This window comes from Rissa tridactyla, chromosome Z, assembly GCF_028500815.1.
Source record: "Rissa tridactyla isolate bRisTri1 chromosome Z, bRisTri1.patW.cur.20221130, whole genome shotgun sequence".
Classification (NCBI taxonomy): Eukaryota; Metazoa; Chordata; class Aves; order Charadriiformes; family Laridae; genus Rissa; species Rissa tridactyla.
In genome coordinates this window covers 20,661,827-20,677,780 of record NC_071497.1, presented here as the reverse complement: position 1 = coordinate 20,677,780, position 15,954 = coordinate 20,661,827, and the positions used below count along the sequence as shown (strand labels likewise).

Genomic DNA, 15,954 nt, shown 5'->3' with positions numbered 1-15,954 from the left:
CTATGAAATTCTGTTGTTAAACAAACATAGGCCTTGAAATCTTGTGTGCTATCATAAAAACCTCCAGGAACTAATTTCATTAAGGCATATACGTGTCAACATCTGAACCCTTAGCTTTTCTGGCTCCATCCTGTACCTGCATGCTAGTGTGTGACCTGGCTTCAGTGATTACAGAACCAAATTTTACAAATCCTGAACTAAAGCTTAAGCATACGAATTGTCAGTGGTCAGGAGAGACAGTGCTGAAAACATAATTTCTATACAGTGCTATATATTTTCTATGTCTATGCCATACAGAGAGAATTCACAGGTCTATGTAGGTTCTAACTATCTTTTAGATAGAAACTGACATTGCATTTACAAAATTTTTGTGCCTCAAACTGTGGTCTAGTAAGTGCTGGTAGACTATAAGGAAAAAGGTCCATGAAAATGTTTTGTTAAAGCCTGGTATATGTTTTTTGCTACTGCCCTTAATGATGTGGGACCTTTTGAATCTTGTATGGTAACTAAATGACTGTGACATTCTCAACTTGCTGAGCTATACCACTTTACATATAATATTTATCTGCAGTTATGGGTTCTTTAATGCCCAATTTTTGCAGACTGCAGTTAAACTCATCTAGCTTGACTATGATCTTCAGGATTGCTTTTCTAAAATGTCTAATTTTTTAAGTAGAATCGGTAGGTCCAATTGGCTGAACTAGGTCAGGTCTTTTGTTTATGGTCTGAAAGTGGATGCTCATTTGTTTAATGTGATTGAATTTTGCTTGTCAATCCATGTTCTGACTTTCTGTACATTTTGTCCAGGAGTAGTTTTAGCTGCTATCAGCACATTTGTGGCTAGATGGAATGTCATTGTTTTTGAAGTACAGGAAAACATTTTTCATCTTTTTAAATGTGTTGTGACAGTGGGAAACATGGGATTGATCTGGAAATCACCATGAGCCAACAGTGGGTGAGATAAGGTTAAGTGACGAATCACTAAAGTACAGAAACAAAGGAAGAAAAGTAGCTCAATTTCTCATTTCCTTTTCCTCTTTTGCAAAAAAAAGTCCAGTTGATAAATGCCAAGCAATAATGAAAAATGCTCATAAGATATCGTTTTAACTCTGTTTAGAGCAAACCATGAAGGCACTACCAGTATTTCTCCCAGTGAACAAATCTTGCCACCGGACTCACCATCATCATTGGCACAAACTAACATCAGGGCTGGTGAGCTCAGCAGAAAAGCTCGTGACAGAGTAACCTGGAGATGTGAGTGACAGTGATGTCCTGTCAGTGTCTGAGATGGGACATAATGGATTCCCATGTTAGTGCTTTTTATATTTCTACATATTTTGAAAATCATTGTACCCACGATGTTGTAGAGGGAAGGGGTTGTTACAGCCTCTGAGGTCTTTCTGAGGGACGTTTCCTCCTATTGAGTTCCTGCATGTTCTGGTCTCATCATCATCCCTCACAGCCCAGTGTTGACTTGCCTCTGTGAGTGGTAAGGCTCACCATTTCACAGATCCCATGTTAAGTTCAGAGCTCAGCAGCAATCACCTATAAGCAGAGGCAGCTCTTAATTTGCCAAAATCTCATTTGACTCCCTCAAAGGCTGATGTGGAAATCATACTTCAGGCTTGTGACTTCACGAGCTCCCATACAGTGGTATTTCTGGGCAAGACACAACAGCACACTAAAAGTACAGTTAATATCAGTACTTTTGTGATTGTTTATAAACACTCTGCTCAACTCATCACATAGATTTTATTGCTTTTTGGGATAATAATCCAGAAAATTAAAAATAGACAAGAGGAGAGCTGACAAAGAAACACAGAAAAACTGTTCTGGGTGAAATTTCTGACAGATCTAGAATCATCAGGACTCCAAGTTCAACTTTCAGAATGACGGGGACTCTGACATCTGAATCCCACCAAAAGGCAGGGCTAAATTTTTAATGCCAAAGATTGCAGGGACTCCTGAAAGGCTGTTTACTTTCTTTAAAATGTTTCTGCTCTTGAAGTGAGTGTGTAACGAATCTTGGTGCCTCAGTGAGGCACATGTAGTCAAAAAATCCCTATCACGTCTGACAAAAGGAAGAGGGGTCCAAGAAGAGGAAGAGTGGACAAAACAGCGAGACTGCATGACACCCATAATCCTCCAATTACCAACCCACTCACCAGTAGGCCAACACTTCATGTGAATTACAACAGACTCCAGGGTCTTGAAACGTAGGTTGCCTGCCAACAGTTCCTAGGAGCCAGTCTAGCAATCACAAACCAGTGCCCCTGTTCTTCTTTCCTCAGGCCACATCCCTTCTCCTAGCCAAAAGGAGGAGGGATGGCACCGGTCCAGCTCCGCCAGTGACTCTTCTTACATCGGAGACACTAACAAGGACAGCTTTGCGGGGTTTACACAGCTTTGCACTGTAAAACAGAAACTGAACCTTTGACTCCTGAAGATATCTATCTTCAGACAATACAATTCTCATTCTGAAGATGAAAGGGCTGCTGAGGTGCCATTGATTGTTTTGGAAATTATTTTCACCAAAGAATGCTGGTACCTCTCCCAGTCTGAATTAACAGCCCGCCAGGGCTGGAGCCAGGAGCGTTCCTCTAATAACAGAACAATGATATTACTTCTTATTTCACTTACGCCACAAATCACACAGCTTGATAGTTTGGAAAAGAAAAGTTGCTGGTACCCATATTTCATTTTAGTGTGTATGAAGACATCCACTTCATCTGATTTGTAAGTACAATAGTAAGTGCGAATGCTCTGAGAAAAGTCACGTCGGTCACAGAATACATAACCACCAGCTCTAAGCCTTAAGAAAAGTGAAGGTGAAAACATACATGAGGTACAGTTTCTTTCATGATATCAGGAAGCCTATATTGCTGATTAATAAGTAGCATTGGATTTTGTCATACCTTTTGAATAACCTCACTGACTACTTAATAAAATGCTTCAGAGAAAGTAAAATAATAATAAAAAGTGCTCTCTGCTGTACCTTGTTAAAGTGAGTATTACCTCCTTCATGTGTTTAACCTATTCACTGATGCGTTTTGGCACTGATTCTACTATGTAACATAATAGCATTTTTCAAAATAACATATTCAAACAACTTCCCCACAGCTTTCTTGTATAATACCTACCCTTCTTGCTCATACTGGCTCTCTGTTATGGTCACATTTGGCACAGAGGGCAGGGTGGTATTTTATTCCAGCCATCTGACACACCATGCTTGTTTTGGCTTGACATAAAAATATGTTTTCTTTTACCAAGTTAATGACAAAGATGTGCTCCTCTGACTTATAAAATTTTTGGCATGATTGGTTTATTGAGCTGAGGATAAATCACATGGTCAGTATCATTCTTAAGGAAGAAACGCTCCAAGAAGAGGGCACTTTTGGGGTGTTTTCTAAAAACAGCCAGTCTCTGCTTTCACCCCATGGCTGGATCCCTTTATATGGCAATGTTTCACTTGTAGCAGTCAAGGGGTTCATGAGCTGCACAGTCCCACAAGGATGTGAACACTGGAGTGCTCCATGGATTTAAGATCTGAGTGGGAGTCAATGAATAGGCTCATGCCAAAGATAGACAAGGACACAAACAAAAAACCCAAACCAACAAACTCAAAGGAGTTACTTTGTTTCTCTGATTAGTCAAGTTCAGATGGAGGTCCTTACGCTAGACAAGTCTTCTATAGTGGGGGAACAAAATTTTCAAAGAATTTTCCTGATGAACATCACTTGGGCTTTGCTTCCACTGAGATTCAATGAGTTACTCCTTATCGAAACTCTCATTTCCTAAAGGTTGTCTGAAGCTTCAGTTTCTGAAACAGGAGGTGAATATATTCACTGAGCAAGGGACATGTATCTAAGCGTCCCTGCAGACAAGGGAGCTCCTGACATTATACCATCTCTCTCCCAGTCTGGCAGATCTGTTGAAAGCAAGACTACAAGATGGATCCTTGTGGGATACTCTTTTGGGCATCTCTGCAGTGAAAGGCCCCTAACAGCTATGGCTAATTTCTTTCTGTACTTCTCTGAATACAATAACCAAACATGCCAAGTAAAATGGGAAATGCTTGCAGAAGGCCCAATTGCATTTGAAGGTCCAGGTAGCTAAATCTGAAGGGCTGTGAAAGGAACGGGCCTGAAGAACATCCCACATTTGACCAATAGAGATGAAGACAGCACAGCAATTCAGAAAGCAACTGGGGAGGCTGGGAACACTTGGGTTCTCCTGCACTCAACAAGGCACAGGCTCAGGAGAAGGAACATGATAGTTAACATTACTTCTAAGTATTTTTATGCCATCCCTCTCAAACTGTGGTTTCAAGGTGACGCTACCTGAATGACACAAATAAGCAGGCATTTTTGCTACTGCTGAGCTAAAAAAATCACCATATTTGACCTTGCACTGCAGTAGCAACTGCTGATTTTACTCTGGAGGCTTTTGGATCATGTGATCTGATGACAAACTACAGTTTTGATGCTCATGGCTCTCCAGCCGGATTTTATTTCTCTCATGGATTGGCTGAAAGGTACGGGTGCGTGTGTGTGTACTCATGTGTGTGTGTGAGCATGCATGCATATGTATTCATGCGTGTCACATCCACTTCACGTTGCTGGTTTCGGTTTACAGGACCGCTGGTGGACGACCAGTCTGTCTGGAAGAAAAGTACGCCCACAAATATCACATGGAACTAGCTGGTTCTGGGCGCTGATCCAGGCAGCCTCATTTAGAGAATCGAGATCATAGAAACCTTTGGCTGGAAAATTAAAAAAAGAAAGTATCAGCTTTCATTCTGGAGACCCACATTCAACTCTTTATGGAAAATATTTTCAGGAAATACCTGTTGCCTGAGCCTTTCAGTTTAACCAAACCATATTGCTTTTGCAAATGAAAAAGAAAGAAAAGAAAGAAGCAAAAGAGTAAAAAATATATAAAAAAGACTCTGCTTTTTGTCCCAGGGGTTGAATTAAATTAACTTCAAACTGAATCATTTTGTATTGTATGAAAGTACAGAGAAAACATCATGCTGTGTGTTATGATATGCATTCTCAGCTAATTATTAACATCTTTGCATACATACTATTATCAGCAAATTTCACTTTTTGGCTTTACTTCAAGTTCTGTTTAATGAGCATATGTTATCTGACCATGGCAATGGGTGGGAGCGTATCGTACTTGAGAATATGTTCTTTGTACTGCTCTGGACAAGGGGCCCAATTTTCTTCCTGTTGAAGTCTATGCAAGTTTTGCCAATAAGTGCAGAAAAGCTTAGGTAAGCCTAAAACGTTACAGACAAAACCTACAGTTCTTTTAAGCCACAACTTTCAGTGAGGTCATTGCACTGGTGCATCTATTGTCATCTAAACACTAATCCAGTCTTACCCTCAGTTATTTTCCACTGTGGGAAAAGTGACTGCTCTGAAAGCTCAGGAGCATTCTTCAAACACTCACATCAGATGTATTTTCAAGGTTTCATTTGAGTACAAAAAAAATCTTGTTTACTTTCATCTTGAAATGGACTTTCATGTAGTGTTGTTTCAAACTGATTTCTAAAAAAGCCAGGTAGGTTGCTTAATAAGTGGATTTAGACCTTAGGAGTTTTCATCTGAAGTGCATGCAGAAAAAAATCTACATGGCTTAATTTGAAGATGTATTTGCTTTGCCCTTCTTAGAAGGTACGACAATACAGACAATACAGAAAAAAGCCCCCCAAACCGGTTTTGTCTTTGAATTGTTAGCAGCAGACAATTTTTAAAAGAAAAGGATTTGTACATTTAAAAGTATTCCATGGTTTCTGTCATTGGCACATGATAGAGCTCTTCATTAAAGGCCCATACAGTTTTAATATGATTCATATCCAATGGTTCACATAACCACAATAAGCCTTAGATCTCTTAATATGCCTGTTCCTAATGTTCTTTTTGTTAGAAGAGCAACCAAGTAGTGTTTCTTTTCTTGGCTGAGACAAATATCCCCTTTGCTTGCAGGAAATGAATGTGTATTTTCTGTACTTTGGAAAGTTTATTGAATATAAAAAAAGAGAGAGAGAGATGACTTTCTCCTCGCAGGCATGTGTTAGGCATTCCACAAACAAAACACTGTGTAATCAGGGCAGCGGTTGTCTTCCTGTGACACTTGAGTTTTCAGAAAAAGATTTATGTAAGTTATAAAAAGTTTTATGTAAGCAGTTAATATCGCTGAGCTTTTTTTGAATGTTGCCTGTTCCATTCAACAACAGGGGTAATCCCTCCTCCCTAAGTTGAGAAACTGTGAGACATGCAGTACGTGTATGTAGTCTCAAGGTCAGTTATAGCATTTACCAGATGATCGAGAGTAAGTCTTACGGAAAAAGAACAACACTGAGATTATTTTCTCGAGGCCAGGAGCATGAGGCAACTGCAGGGGGAACAACAGTTTCAGCTCAAGCTACAGAACTGATCAGGCTTGCATCAGCAGGCATTTAGGGACAGATGCTGGAAGCAGGTCAGTGTCCCCTGGGGAATCGTGGGCACACAACACCTCATAGGAGATGCGCGGCGCCTGATATGACTCATCGCATAAATGAGACAATATTCTGATTCATATCTGGGAGCCTTCTGCTGGATTGTTCTCTCAAAGACCGGTTGTCTTTCTGCTTCCACTCCTTCAAAATAAGACAAGGGTATTTCAAAATAACCTGATTTGTCCTTTTGCCTCCTCGTCTTTCAGATGGAATTCTCGTTTTCTCCCTCTTTTTTACCACTCAATATGTAATAATTAAAAAGAGTTTAACAACAAAAAGAGCAAGTAAAATGGAAATGGCGTTTGAACCTATCTTTTACTGCAGATTCAACTCTGCTGCTTGGCATCTGCTAATCAAGTCCTGATTTGATATTATTTTTTGTGATTATTATTATTTTGAACAGCTCGTTAGTGTTCTCAGTGATCCTCTTCTGTGTGTGTTTTCTGGGGACGTATTTCTTTGTACTGCTGTAAGCTGATCTAGTGTATGACTCTTTCACAGTGAGTTTTAGGAGAATTTGTCTACTTTTCCAGACATTAGGGGAAGCTGTGGGAAATTATGGGGAATATATTAAAAAAAAAAAAAGTGGGTGAATTAACTGCTTCTGAGCAAATGGTCCAGACTTGGCCCAAAGTAGCCCATACCAGCTGGCAGGGCCAGGGAAAGCATCCAGCTGAAAAGGCGAAATAACTTTACGTGTGAATGGGGAAGTCCTGGGAGCAGCTTCCAGGCAGAGCACAGATAAGCTTTCCTTTTGGTCCCACAGTAAGCGCAGACCCCTGGGGATACACACGGGAGCCCAGCTCTGTCAGGTGCTGAGGATCATCATTTTTCATTGGTTTGAAGAAGTGGGATCTAGGCATCTTACAAAACAGAACCCACAGCACAAACACACATAATTGGCAGAAATAAAATGTTTATTTTAGACTACATATACTTTTTCCCACTGTGTTTATGTTATAATGTCTCACAAAGAAAGCTTCCAAAGCTTGTAAATAAAAAGAAACCACTAACATCCACTGGATGTTCATTGGAGAAGATACTGCATTTTTATCTATAAACATATATTAATAAAAACCTGAACAAGTATATGTTATAGGTAGGTTCTAAAAATACCTTCTTTTTCACCAGTCATCATGCATCTAGTATTGTATTTCATATTTCACCACAGAACTCCTGTTTCTGAGGCCACTCACTGTTTACTACTGCTAAGTGGTAGCATCAGGCTTTTTTTTGTAAATGACACTATAGGTGTAAAACCTGGCTGAAGTATCTATCCCTATGCTGCCTGAAGGGTATTTTAACTTAATGACTGTATGTGTCAAGTCTGCATGCTGTTCTTGGATACTTTTGCCCATTTCAAAATATGCCTTTCTACAGTGTTGAAATAGTCAAAAGGCAGTGATGTAGCTGTAAAGAAGGTTGCTAATCTTTTTGTGTTATGATTCAGAGCATTGTGATGCATAAGGAGGACTGTCCCAGGAGGCATGTCCCGCAAGGCAACAACTACTCTTACTTCTCATGGATGCAACACAAAAGAAGCACAGGGTAGTTAAGAGAAAGCTTAAAAGAAGCCACAATAGCTACCTTCTCTTCGGAGTAAAATGGAGACAGAAGTACTTGCAAATCATTAATCTACTGCTTAAAATTCTTTTTTTTTTCTTTCTCCCACTTTCTTCCTCCCATTTCCTCACTTGTCTGCAGCTTACCTTGTATGGGACTGACTTCAGGCTTTTTGGGCTCTGGCCTTCTCAAGTGCTTGGGTAGCATGTCATTCTCCTGGTGCCATTTTTTCAGGCATTGTGGCTCATGGATGCTAATAGATTTTGTTCCGTACTCGCGTCCACATATGTAACAAATCACCGCTGGTGGCCGTCTTATCACTTGTGCCTACAAATAACAATCGTGGAGAACAGTAAGTGTTGTTTTCAACATTAATTTTGAATCAGAACAACTTCGAATGAAAACAATCATGTAGATTAAGAAACTGATTCAGATCTGTGAAATCAGTGTAACTGTTTCTAGCAGTTTTGTTTTGACCGGATTCAGTCTGGAAGCTTGTAAGAGATGTTGCCTCATGAACTGGCCACCTGGAACAGGTAGGCTCCTTCTGCAGGCAGTGGGCTGAAAATTCACGTGTTTCACCTAATTAAGACTTAGCTGTGTCCAGCCTTAGCATGTCTTTTAAATTGGACAGTGAGGGCAGCCATCTCAAGCTTGCGATTGTGGTCCCTAACCCCACGTTACTTCTGCCACAGATCATTTAGCTGGTGGGATCCCTGGCCTTGAAGGATTAAAACCAATCCAGGATATTTCAGGTTGGGGGGGGGGCAAAATAGGAACTGCTGCTTGTTTATCCTGAAGGCCTCAGGGTGACCTTTGCCAGTGACTGCAGCGAGGGCAGAACTGGACCCAAAGCAGGTCATTGTTTCTGCACTGCAGATCTGCTTTTGTTCGCAGAGGAAAACAGCTCAGCAGAGGACAAAAATCCCTCAACCCCAAACCCCACAAATACATATTCTAAGCTTGAAAAATATATAATTACTGCGGTATTGCAGATTATGGACTCGACTGTGTCCTTAGGCACATCCTGGGCTAGGCGTGGTGTCAGTACCAGCCCTGCTCCAGGAGGAGCGTAAAAACCTACTGCAGAGACAGCACTTTGAGGCACACTGATGGCTCTCACAACTGCCAGCGCTTCCCGCGCTCCTGACTGCAGAATACCAGTAAAAGATGAGCCATTCCCTGCCCTCCTACAAGGTAGAGGGACAGCCATGCCAGACCAAACACGGGAAGCCTTTCTCACTCAAACAAGGGAGGTGGGGATTTCATTCTTTCCTCTGCTGCTGTGTAAGACAAAGCGTAACCTGTTCCAGTATTCATGACTTTCTCCATCAGCCCATCGGCGTATTCAAGAAATTCTGGGCAGTTCTTCTCGCATTTGTGTTACAGTCTGAAAATGTCATTAGTGAACAATCTGCATAAGCTTTCTTTCCTGTATCGCACATGTAAACTCAATTACATGAAGAAATACTACTCTACAAAGTGTAATTTTGCTGGGAAAAGTTGGACTTCATCTGGAAAGTTCTCACAGTGAATTTAAATATAACTTATCCAAAGACAGTCTTTCCAATGACATTTTCATCCTCTTATGATGAAATAATAGTATATATTATATATATATAAATATATATATATAAAACCTCTTCCTATTCATAACTGAATATAGCAACAGCTGCTTTTACAATGCCTTCTAATTTTTCATTATCAGTTTTCACCTGTTTCCTTCAGATCTTGAGATAGACCTTGTCTGATTTGGAGATAAGATTCTGGGTCTGGATACAGTGTCTTTTGAGGGCACAGTATGTTTCTATGTAGGCTCTGGAGAGCTTTATGTAAGGATACTACAGTCTAAGCTCTTGAGGTCAGAGGATTCATTTCAGTGTGCATGCTTGTTACGGGTAGGCTTATAGCATTTTAGAAATGGTTTTCTAAAAATATACTAGGTGTAAAGCCACCTGTTGTGAATGGAGATAGCCTTTTATCTCTGACTGCTTCATTCAAAAACCCATTACACACGTTCTAAAGTCATTGTGATGTCCTACTACTGAACAGCTGCCAGAGACCTGCAAGACAAAAGCTATTGATCTCCATCCAGGGCAATCTGGACACATTTCCACAGTTCTGAGGTGGTTCTTTTCGCAGTCTCACCTGAAAACCTAAAGACTGAATGAGAAGTTCTCCGATCCCTCCAGATCCTGACAGAGCGTTTATAGGTAGATTTTGTGTTGCGACTGAGAAAAAACAGGCCTACAGCTAAATAGAGGATTCTGTTTTCCAAAGTTATCAATTGGGATTGACTTATAACTAAACCCTATTTGTCGAAAAAATGTTTATGAAATCTGTTCAAGTAGAAATGTTTCTGTTTTGTAACTTCCACAATTAAAAACTGTACAGAAACAATAGCAGAGACCAGAACTCATTAAAAGGAATCCGATCAGTCTAAGGATGGAACTATTTTTTTCCATAAATGTAGTGAGTTTGAACCATCACCACACATCAAATCATATCCACAAATCCTTCTCTGCAAATACACACGTTAAAAAAGTTGAAAAATAAAACCTGAAGGAGAATATCCTTACAATTGGTAGTAACACCTCTTTTGTTGCTTAACTGGGGAATATGAGATACGATAAGCTTATTTGGAATTTCTACAGCTGATGATATTTATCCTTCATTTCTTTTTGTCTTCAGAGTGTGCCTATCCCAAATGTCACATCTGGAGGCCTGCAGTTTGAAACTAAACTATTTTTGGAATCACCACAATTTTCCAACCCAAACTACTCACAGGCCAGTGGCTAGGCTGTCTGCTCACTGCTTTGTTTTTCACTTTTGAAAAGGCTTGTAGGGAAGGTCTGTTCCTGAGGATATGTGTTATTATAAAAATACCTACAAATACCTAACAGTGCAGTGAGGCTTTCCTCTGGTGTCTCAGTATTTTCTTTTTTCTCTGAGACTGCTAAGTATGTCTGCGTGACCATGAATGAAGTTATTTAGCTCAGAGGGCTATGCAACTATGTATTTTCAATAGACCTGACATTACTTGAGGTTAGCCCCAGGCTGCTGCTATGGTGTTACATGAGGTCAAATCCTCCCATGCTGCACAAAGCTTTTAATTTCTTCGTAAGTACACCCAATAAAACTGACTCCCAAACTCCCCTCCATAAATATTTATCATCCAGGGCTGCACACACACCACCTTTCTTATTTGTTTAATTATCCACGTATTTTGATGGGAGGAGGGGAGGCCTCCTGCTCTAGGCCAGAGCTCTCATCATAAGTTTGAATTGCCCAAGGAACAGAGGTTCGGGAACAGATTGGTACAAACACGTGGCAACAGCATCGTGTTGTATGATAGCAGCCCTTTCCATACATCCTTCTCCGAAAAGTAAAAGGCATTTTGCATAAAGGACAGGAACAAGCTGTGGTGTGGGTCCTACAACCATCCAAAGGTGCATTTCACAGCCTTCTGGAATGCTTTCAGCCACTGCCCCAACACAACAGCAGACTAACATTAGGACTGGTCATATGCCTGTGTATGAAATTTCCTTGAACAGCAAGGTGATTCTGCCAGATGATCTAGGTAATTAAAGATTTTACTCCACTGGAAGAACTAGAATATTCCATTTTACTCCTGATGTGCTATCTTGGAAAAGAAATACATCCGTATAATAAACACAGCATTTGTCTAAAAGCAGAAAGGCAGGAAGCTCAATTATTCTCCATGGTAATACCCAGTAAGTTTACTCAAACCATCCAGTCACTGTCCATCCTCATCTAACTTTCTGTATTTGCAAATATGTTTGTCAGTATTCTCTTAAGATGTTCAAAACTGCTGCAGTGGAGGCAAACAAAGTTTATCATTGACTTCTCACCTTCATTAGAATCACACAGCATCTGAAGTTTTCATTTTACCAAGTGACTAGATGACTTTATGCTAGAGCAAGATACAACACCAACATTTTGTTGTTACACAAGTTTTCAAGACTTATGCTGTTTTAAAATGCAATACAGTATGGTAAAGGAAGACCACTGAAATCTTATTTTTAGGTAGTTAACTTGATAAGAAGAAAACAGCAGATGGCAGCACCAGATGCTAGTGACACATCTGATAGGCTTTTAGGATCAGTGTTATCTGTTGTCAAAAAATCTGTAACACATATACCCACAGCAAGTCATTAATACTCACTTACATGTAGCAGACATTTTGATCTATGAAGAAAAAACACACTGCTCTAGTGCAAGTCTGAATTCCAGTAGTCCCAGATATCTCTTCCATTTTCTGGGGCATCACAGCAGAATCCAAAACAGAATTTGTGAGCTGATGTGAGAATCTCTTAAGCATAGGCTGTTGTTTGTTTTACACAGCCAGATACGATTAACGCAGATGTGTTCATGCATTCCAAGAGCAAGGACAGTTAGTGGAAGAGATGGCTTACAGAGGCTGTTGAGTCCCCAGCTCTAAAGGCATTTAACACCAAACTGAGTAAGTGTTTGTCAGCAATGATGCTGGTCTAGTTGATCCTGCACTTGCTGAGGGAGAGAGAGCTCCAGGACAGAGGCACACAGTAGAAAGTGCTTGCAGTTGTGAAGTTAAAATGCCCTTTACATGGTGTACCACTAAGTCAGTCAGATCTTTATTTTTAAAATGAGGAAAATCCAGCTTTTGAATTTAGGACATCTTCCAGTGCATAAATTAATTTGACAGTAGCATTACAGTTCTTAAATACACTTACATAAGGGTTGGGGTTTTTTTCAGTTTTTCCTTCCCCCTGACGTTTTTCTGAATCAGGACTTTAAACAGGTACTTAAACAATTCACTGTCACAGTGAAAAGGCCTGTTAAGTGAGACATGATCTGACCCTAATGCTTTCCTGACAGGACCAAAACAGATTGCCTTTCACTCCACCACTGCTATTCTTTAACAGAATTAATTAGCGGCCGAGTAGCTGGTAAGGTGAGCAACATTAAAACCATATGCTGCAAAAAGATGAAGGCTGTAGAGGAGACCCAGACCTTGTCCCTGTTTATAGCGCATCTGCAGTCCTTCCGTGAGCTTAGTGCTTTTCAACTTCCTGCAATGTGTAGACCTTTCAACTGGAAGTGGACACCCTCACACAGAAAATTTAAACCTATGGAAAAAAGGCTTCATTTGACCACTCCTTAGAAGCAGTCTGCCAGTCCCGAACAGCCCCTGGGGTCACAGGATATTTCTTTCACTGTTTCCATTCCTGTCTCTGCCTTAACACATACCTCTGTACAAAAGGACAGCTCTAAAAATAATAAAGGATCTCAGAGAGGTAAAATCCATCATCCCTTCCTGAAAGTCACTGTTAATAATAAAGTCCTTCAGAGTCAATCACAAACTGCAAGCTGTACAGCCTCATTAGTTCTGGTGCAACTGATGAACTGTAACTGCTTGGAAGTAAATGAGGAAACCTGTTGTTCACACAGAAGGAAGAACAGATTCAAACACGTATCATTCTGGCTCTGCAGAGCTCACAGAAGTAAGAAGTGGTAATAAAGTTGTTGTTCAACAAGTCAGCAGATGTGACTAATCCACACAGGGAGCAGATATATTGTGCAAGAGGGCAACATTTTTACAGAGTGACCCTCAAGGCCAAACCACACTCTAAACTTGGGTTTTTTTTATGACATTATAACTATGGACATTCTCCCCATCCCCCACCCCGCCCTGCTTTCTTTTGTTTTGTTTTTTCTTAATAAACATACAGAGTTATGAGTGATGGATGGAGCAGAGAGTTTTGTAAACTCTGCTTCACACCCACGCTTTTCATTGAACAATCACCTTTAAAGCAATACCAGTTCTTTGGTAAATATTACAACATAGTGTAACACGACAAGAACATTGCCTTTCCTATAGCTATAGATACACCTGCACAGCACTTTGAACTGTTTATGGGTTATTTGAAATTTCCTGATAAAAGACCTGAGGAGTGGACCTAATTTGACAATATCTATCAATTAGTGGCCTCAAATAGCACAATATAAAAATGCCTTACATTGTCTTTATTCTCATGTTTGTTAGGATAATGCTATTAGCTCCATTATATTTAGCAGCTGCAAAACTGAAATACAGCATTCTTTGACTTTTAAAATGTTTTTAGAAATGCTCTGCATAGCATTGCATTCCTTTGGTGACTGAGAAAGCTACATCCCATTTTCAAAAGTAATGTAGGCAATCAGGAGTCCAACCCCCACTGGAAAAAAAAAAAAAAAAGCCTTTTATTTTAGACACTGGGCCTAAATTTAGACATCTATCTTTTTACAAATGTCCTGGCCAAAAGACAGCTTGTGGAGAAACAAATGCAGAAAAAAATACGCCATTTTCCAAAACTTTGTGTAGCTTTTGGATAATGTGAATCAGCTTCTTTATTCTTGGATCTTGAATCAAATTCAGTGGAAAGAAATGTGCAGTCTTATTTTGTTGTTGTTATACTCCGAGTTGCTGCCTTTGAACATGCAGTCCTCAGTAAACTCGTGTTCCACGCCAAGGTTAAGAATAACGGTAAAAAATGAAAATCACTGGAGTGTTTACAGGATAATGAAACACTGTATTTCATATTAGCTAAATAAAAATACCTAAAACCTGCTAAAACATGTAACATTCAAAGCTTGCCTAAGCTGCTCAAGAGAATCTCCTGTGGAACTATAGCACACAAGGGTCCCTTTTGGGGACATAACCCTCACAGCACCACAGAGTATGAGAACCCAACTACTCCCTTTCATCAGGAAAACCAAAAGAAATAGGAATTAGTAGTTTCCCTTACACACACAATATTCCCCTTTCCTTTACCCGCTGTTCATCAGAGAAACATTTGCATGGAGCCAAAAGCTCCTTCTGAAGGAAAGTGATTTTAAATTTGATGGGAACCCATTCTCCCCTGGAGTGCCTCCCGTCAAAATGCATCCACGCTCTTTCAAACAGCATGTGATTGGCAATTTACCTTGTCTAACATGGCTGGTGCAACCCTTCTCTTTCCTTGAGAGGTCTTGGATGGATCATCACGGGCTGAGCCAGACACAGAGCTTGGGCCTTTACAAGGTTTATGGGGGCTAGAGCTTGCCAGCCCCACACCGCTGCTACCTCCTCTGCAACTCTTTTGGTGCACAATGAGACGGTCAGGAAGGAAGGTTCGTCCACAGTTTCCACAGGGCAGGAGCTGGGCTTGAGCACTATGGTAAACTGCCTCATCTTCAGCTGTAAGCTTACAGGAACCACCAGTCAGGACCTCAGGTTTCCTGGGCTCTGCTCTTCTGAGATGCCTTGGTAGCTGATTGTTTTCAATGTGCCACTTCTCTAGGCACTGGGGCTCATGTATAGAAATAGACTGCGACCCAAATTCTCTGCTGCAGATATAGCATACCCTGAAGCCAGGTCTTCTTGGTGGGATGACGGGCCAATTCAGTGGCATCCGAGACATGTTTGAAGTATCTGACCGTTTTGATATTATTGCAGTGCCTGGTCGCCTTTTCTGGGGTCCAGCTTCTAGATGCACTACTTCGGGCAAAATTCTAGGGAGATCTGACACGTTAGGTGGTGAAACCTGCTCTGAAGGCAAGATATTAGAGACAATAGCAGGGGCCTCTCCAGCACTTGGCAGAGTGTTACAGGCTTTGTTCACATTCTTTTTCTTGACATTTCTTTCCATGAAGTGTACAACATTTCAAGAAACTTCTGCGTCCTACACATAAAGGTCTGGGGAAAGTCTGTTATTCAGCATGATGCTCAATCTTCTTAATTCAATTTAATCGGCTGGAATATACTACAGACTTGAAAGCTGGAAAACTGCTAATGGCCATTCCAGTAGGGAAAGAGGTTTTCTGTGTGTTTGTTTTTTGCCTTTTGGTTTTATATGAACCTG

The 15,954-nt window shown here is 40.5% G+C and overlaps 1 protein-coding gene across 1 annotated transcript; it reads right to left on the bottom strand.

Moving 5' to 3' along the window:
• Nucleotides 1-4,610: 4,610 nt before the first annotated feature.
• LOC128902539 (zinc finger protein 474) lies at nt 4,611-15,741 on the bottom strand. Its single transcript, XM_054185730.1, has 3 exons — nt 15,037-15,741; nt 8,218-8,398; nt 4,611-4,762 (listed from the first exon to the last, which is right to left on the bottom strand). Exons 1-3 carry the CDS (start codon nt 15,739-15,741, stop codon nt 4,611-4,613), a joined length of 1,038 nt encoding a protein of 345 aa, XP_054041705.1.
• Nucleotides 15,742-15,954: the final 213 nt, after the last annotated feature.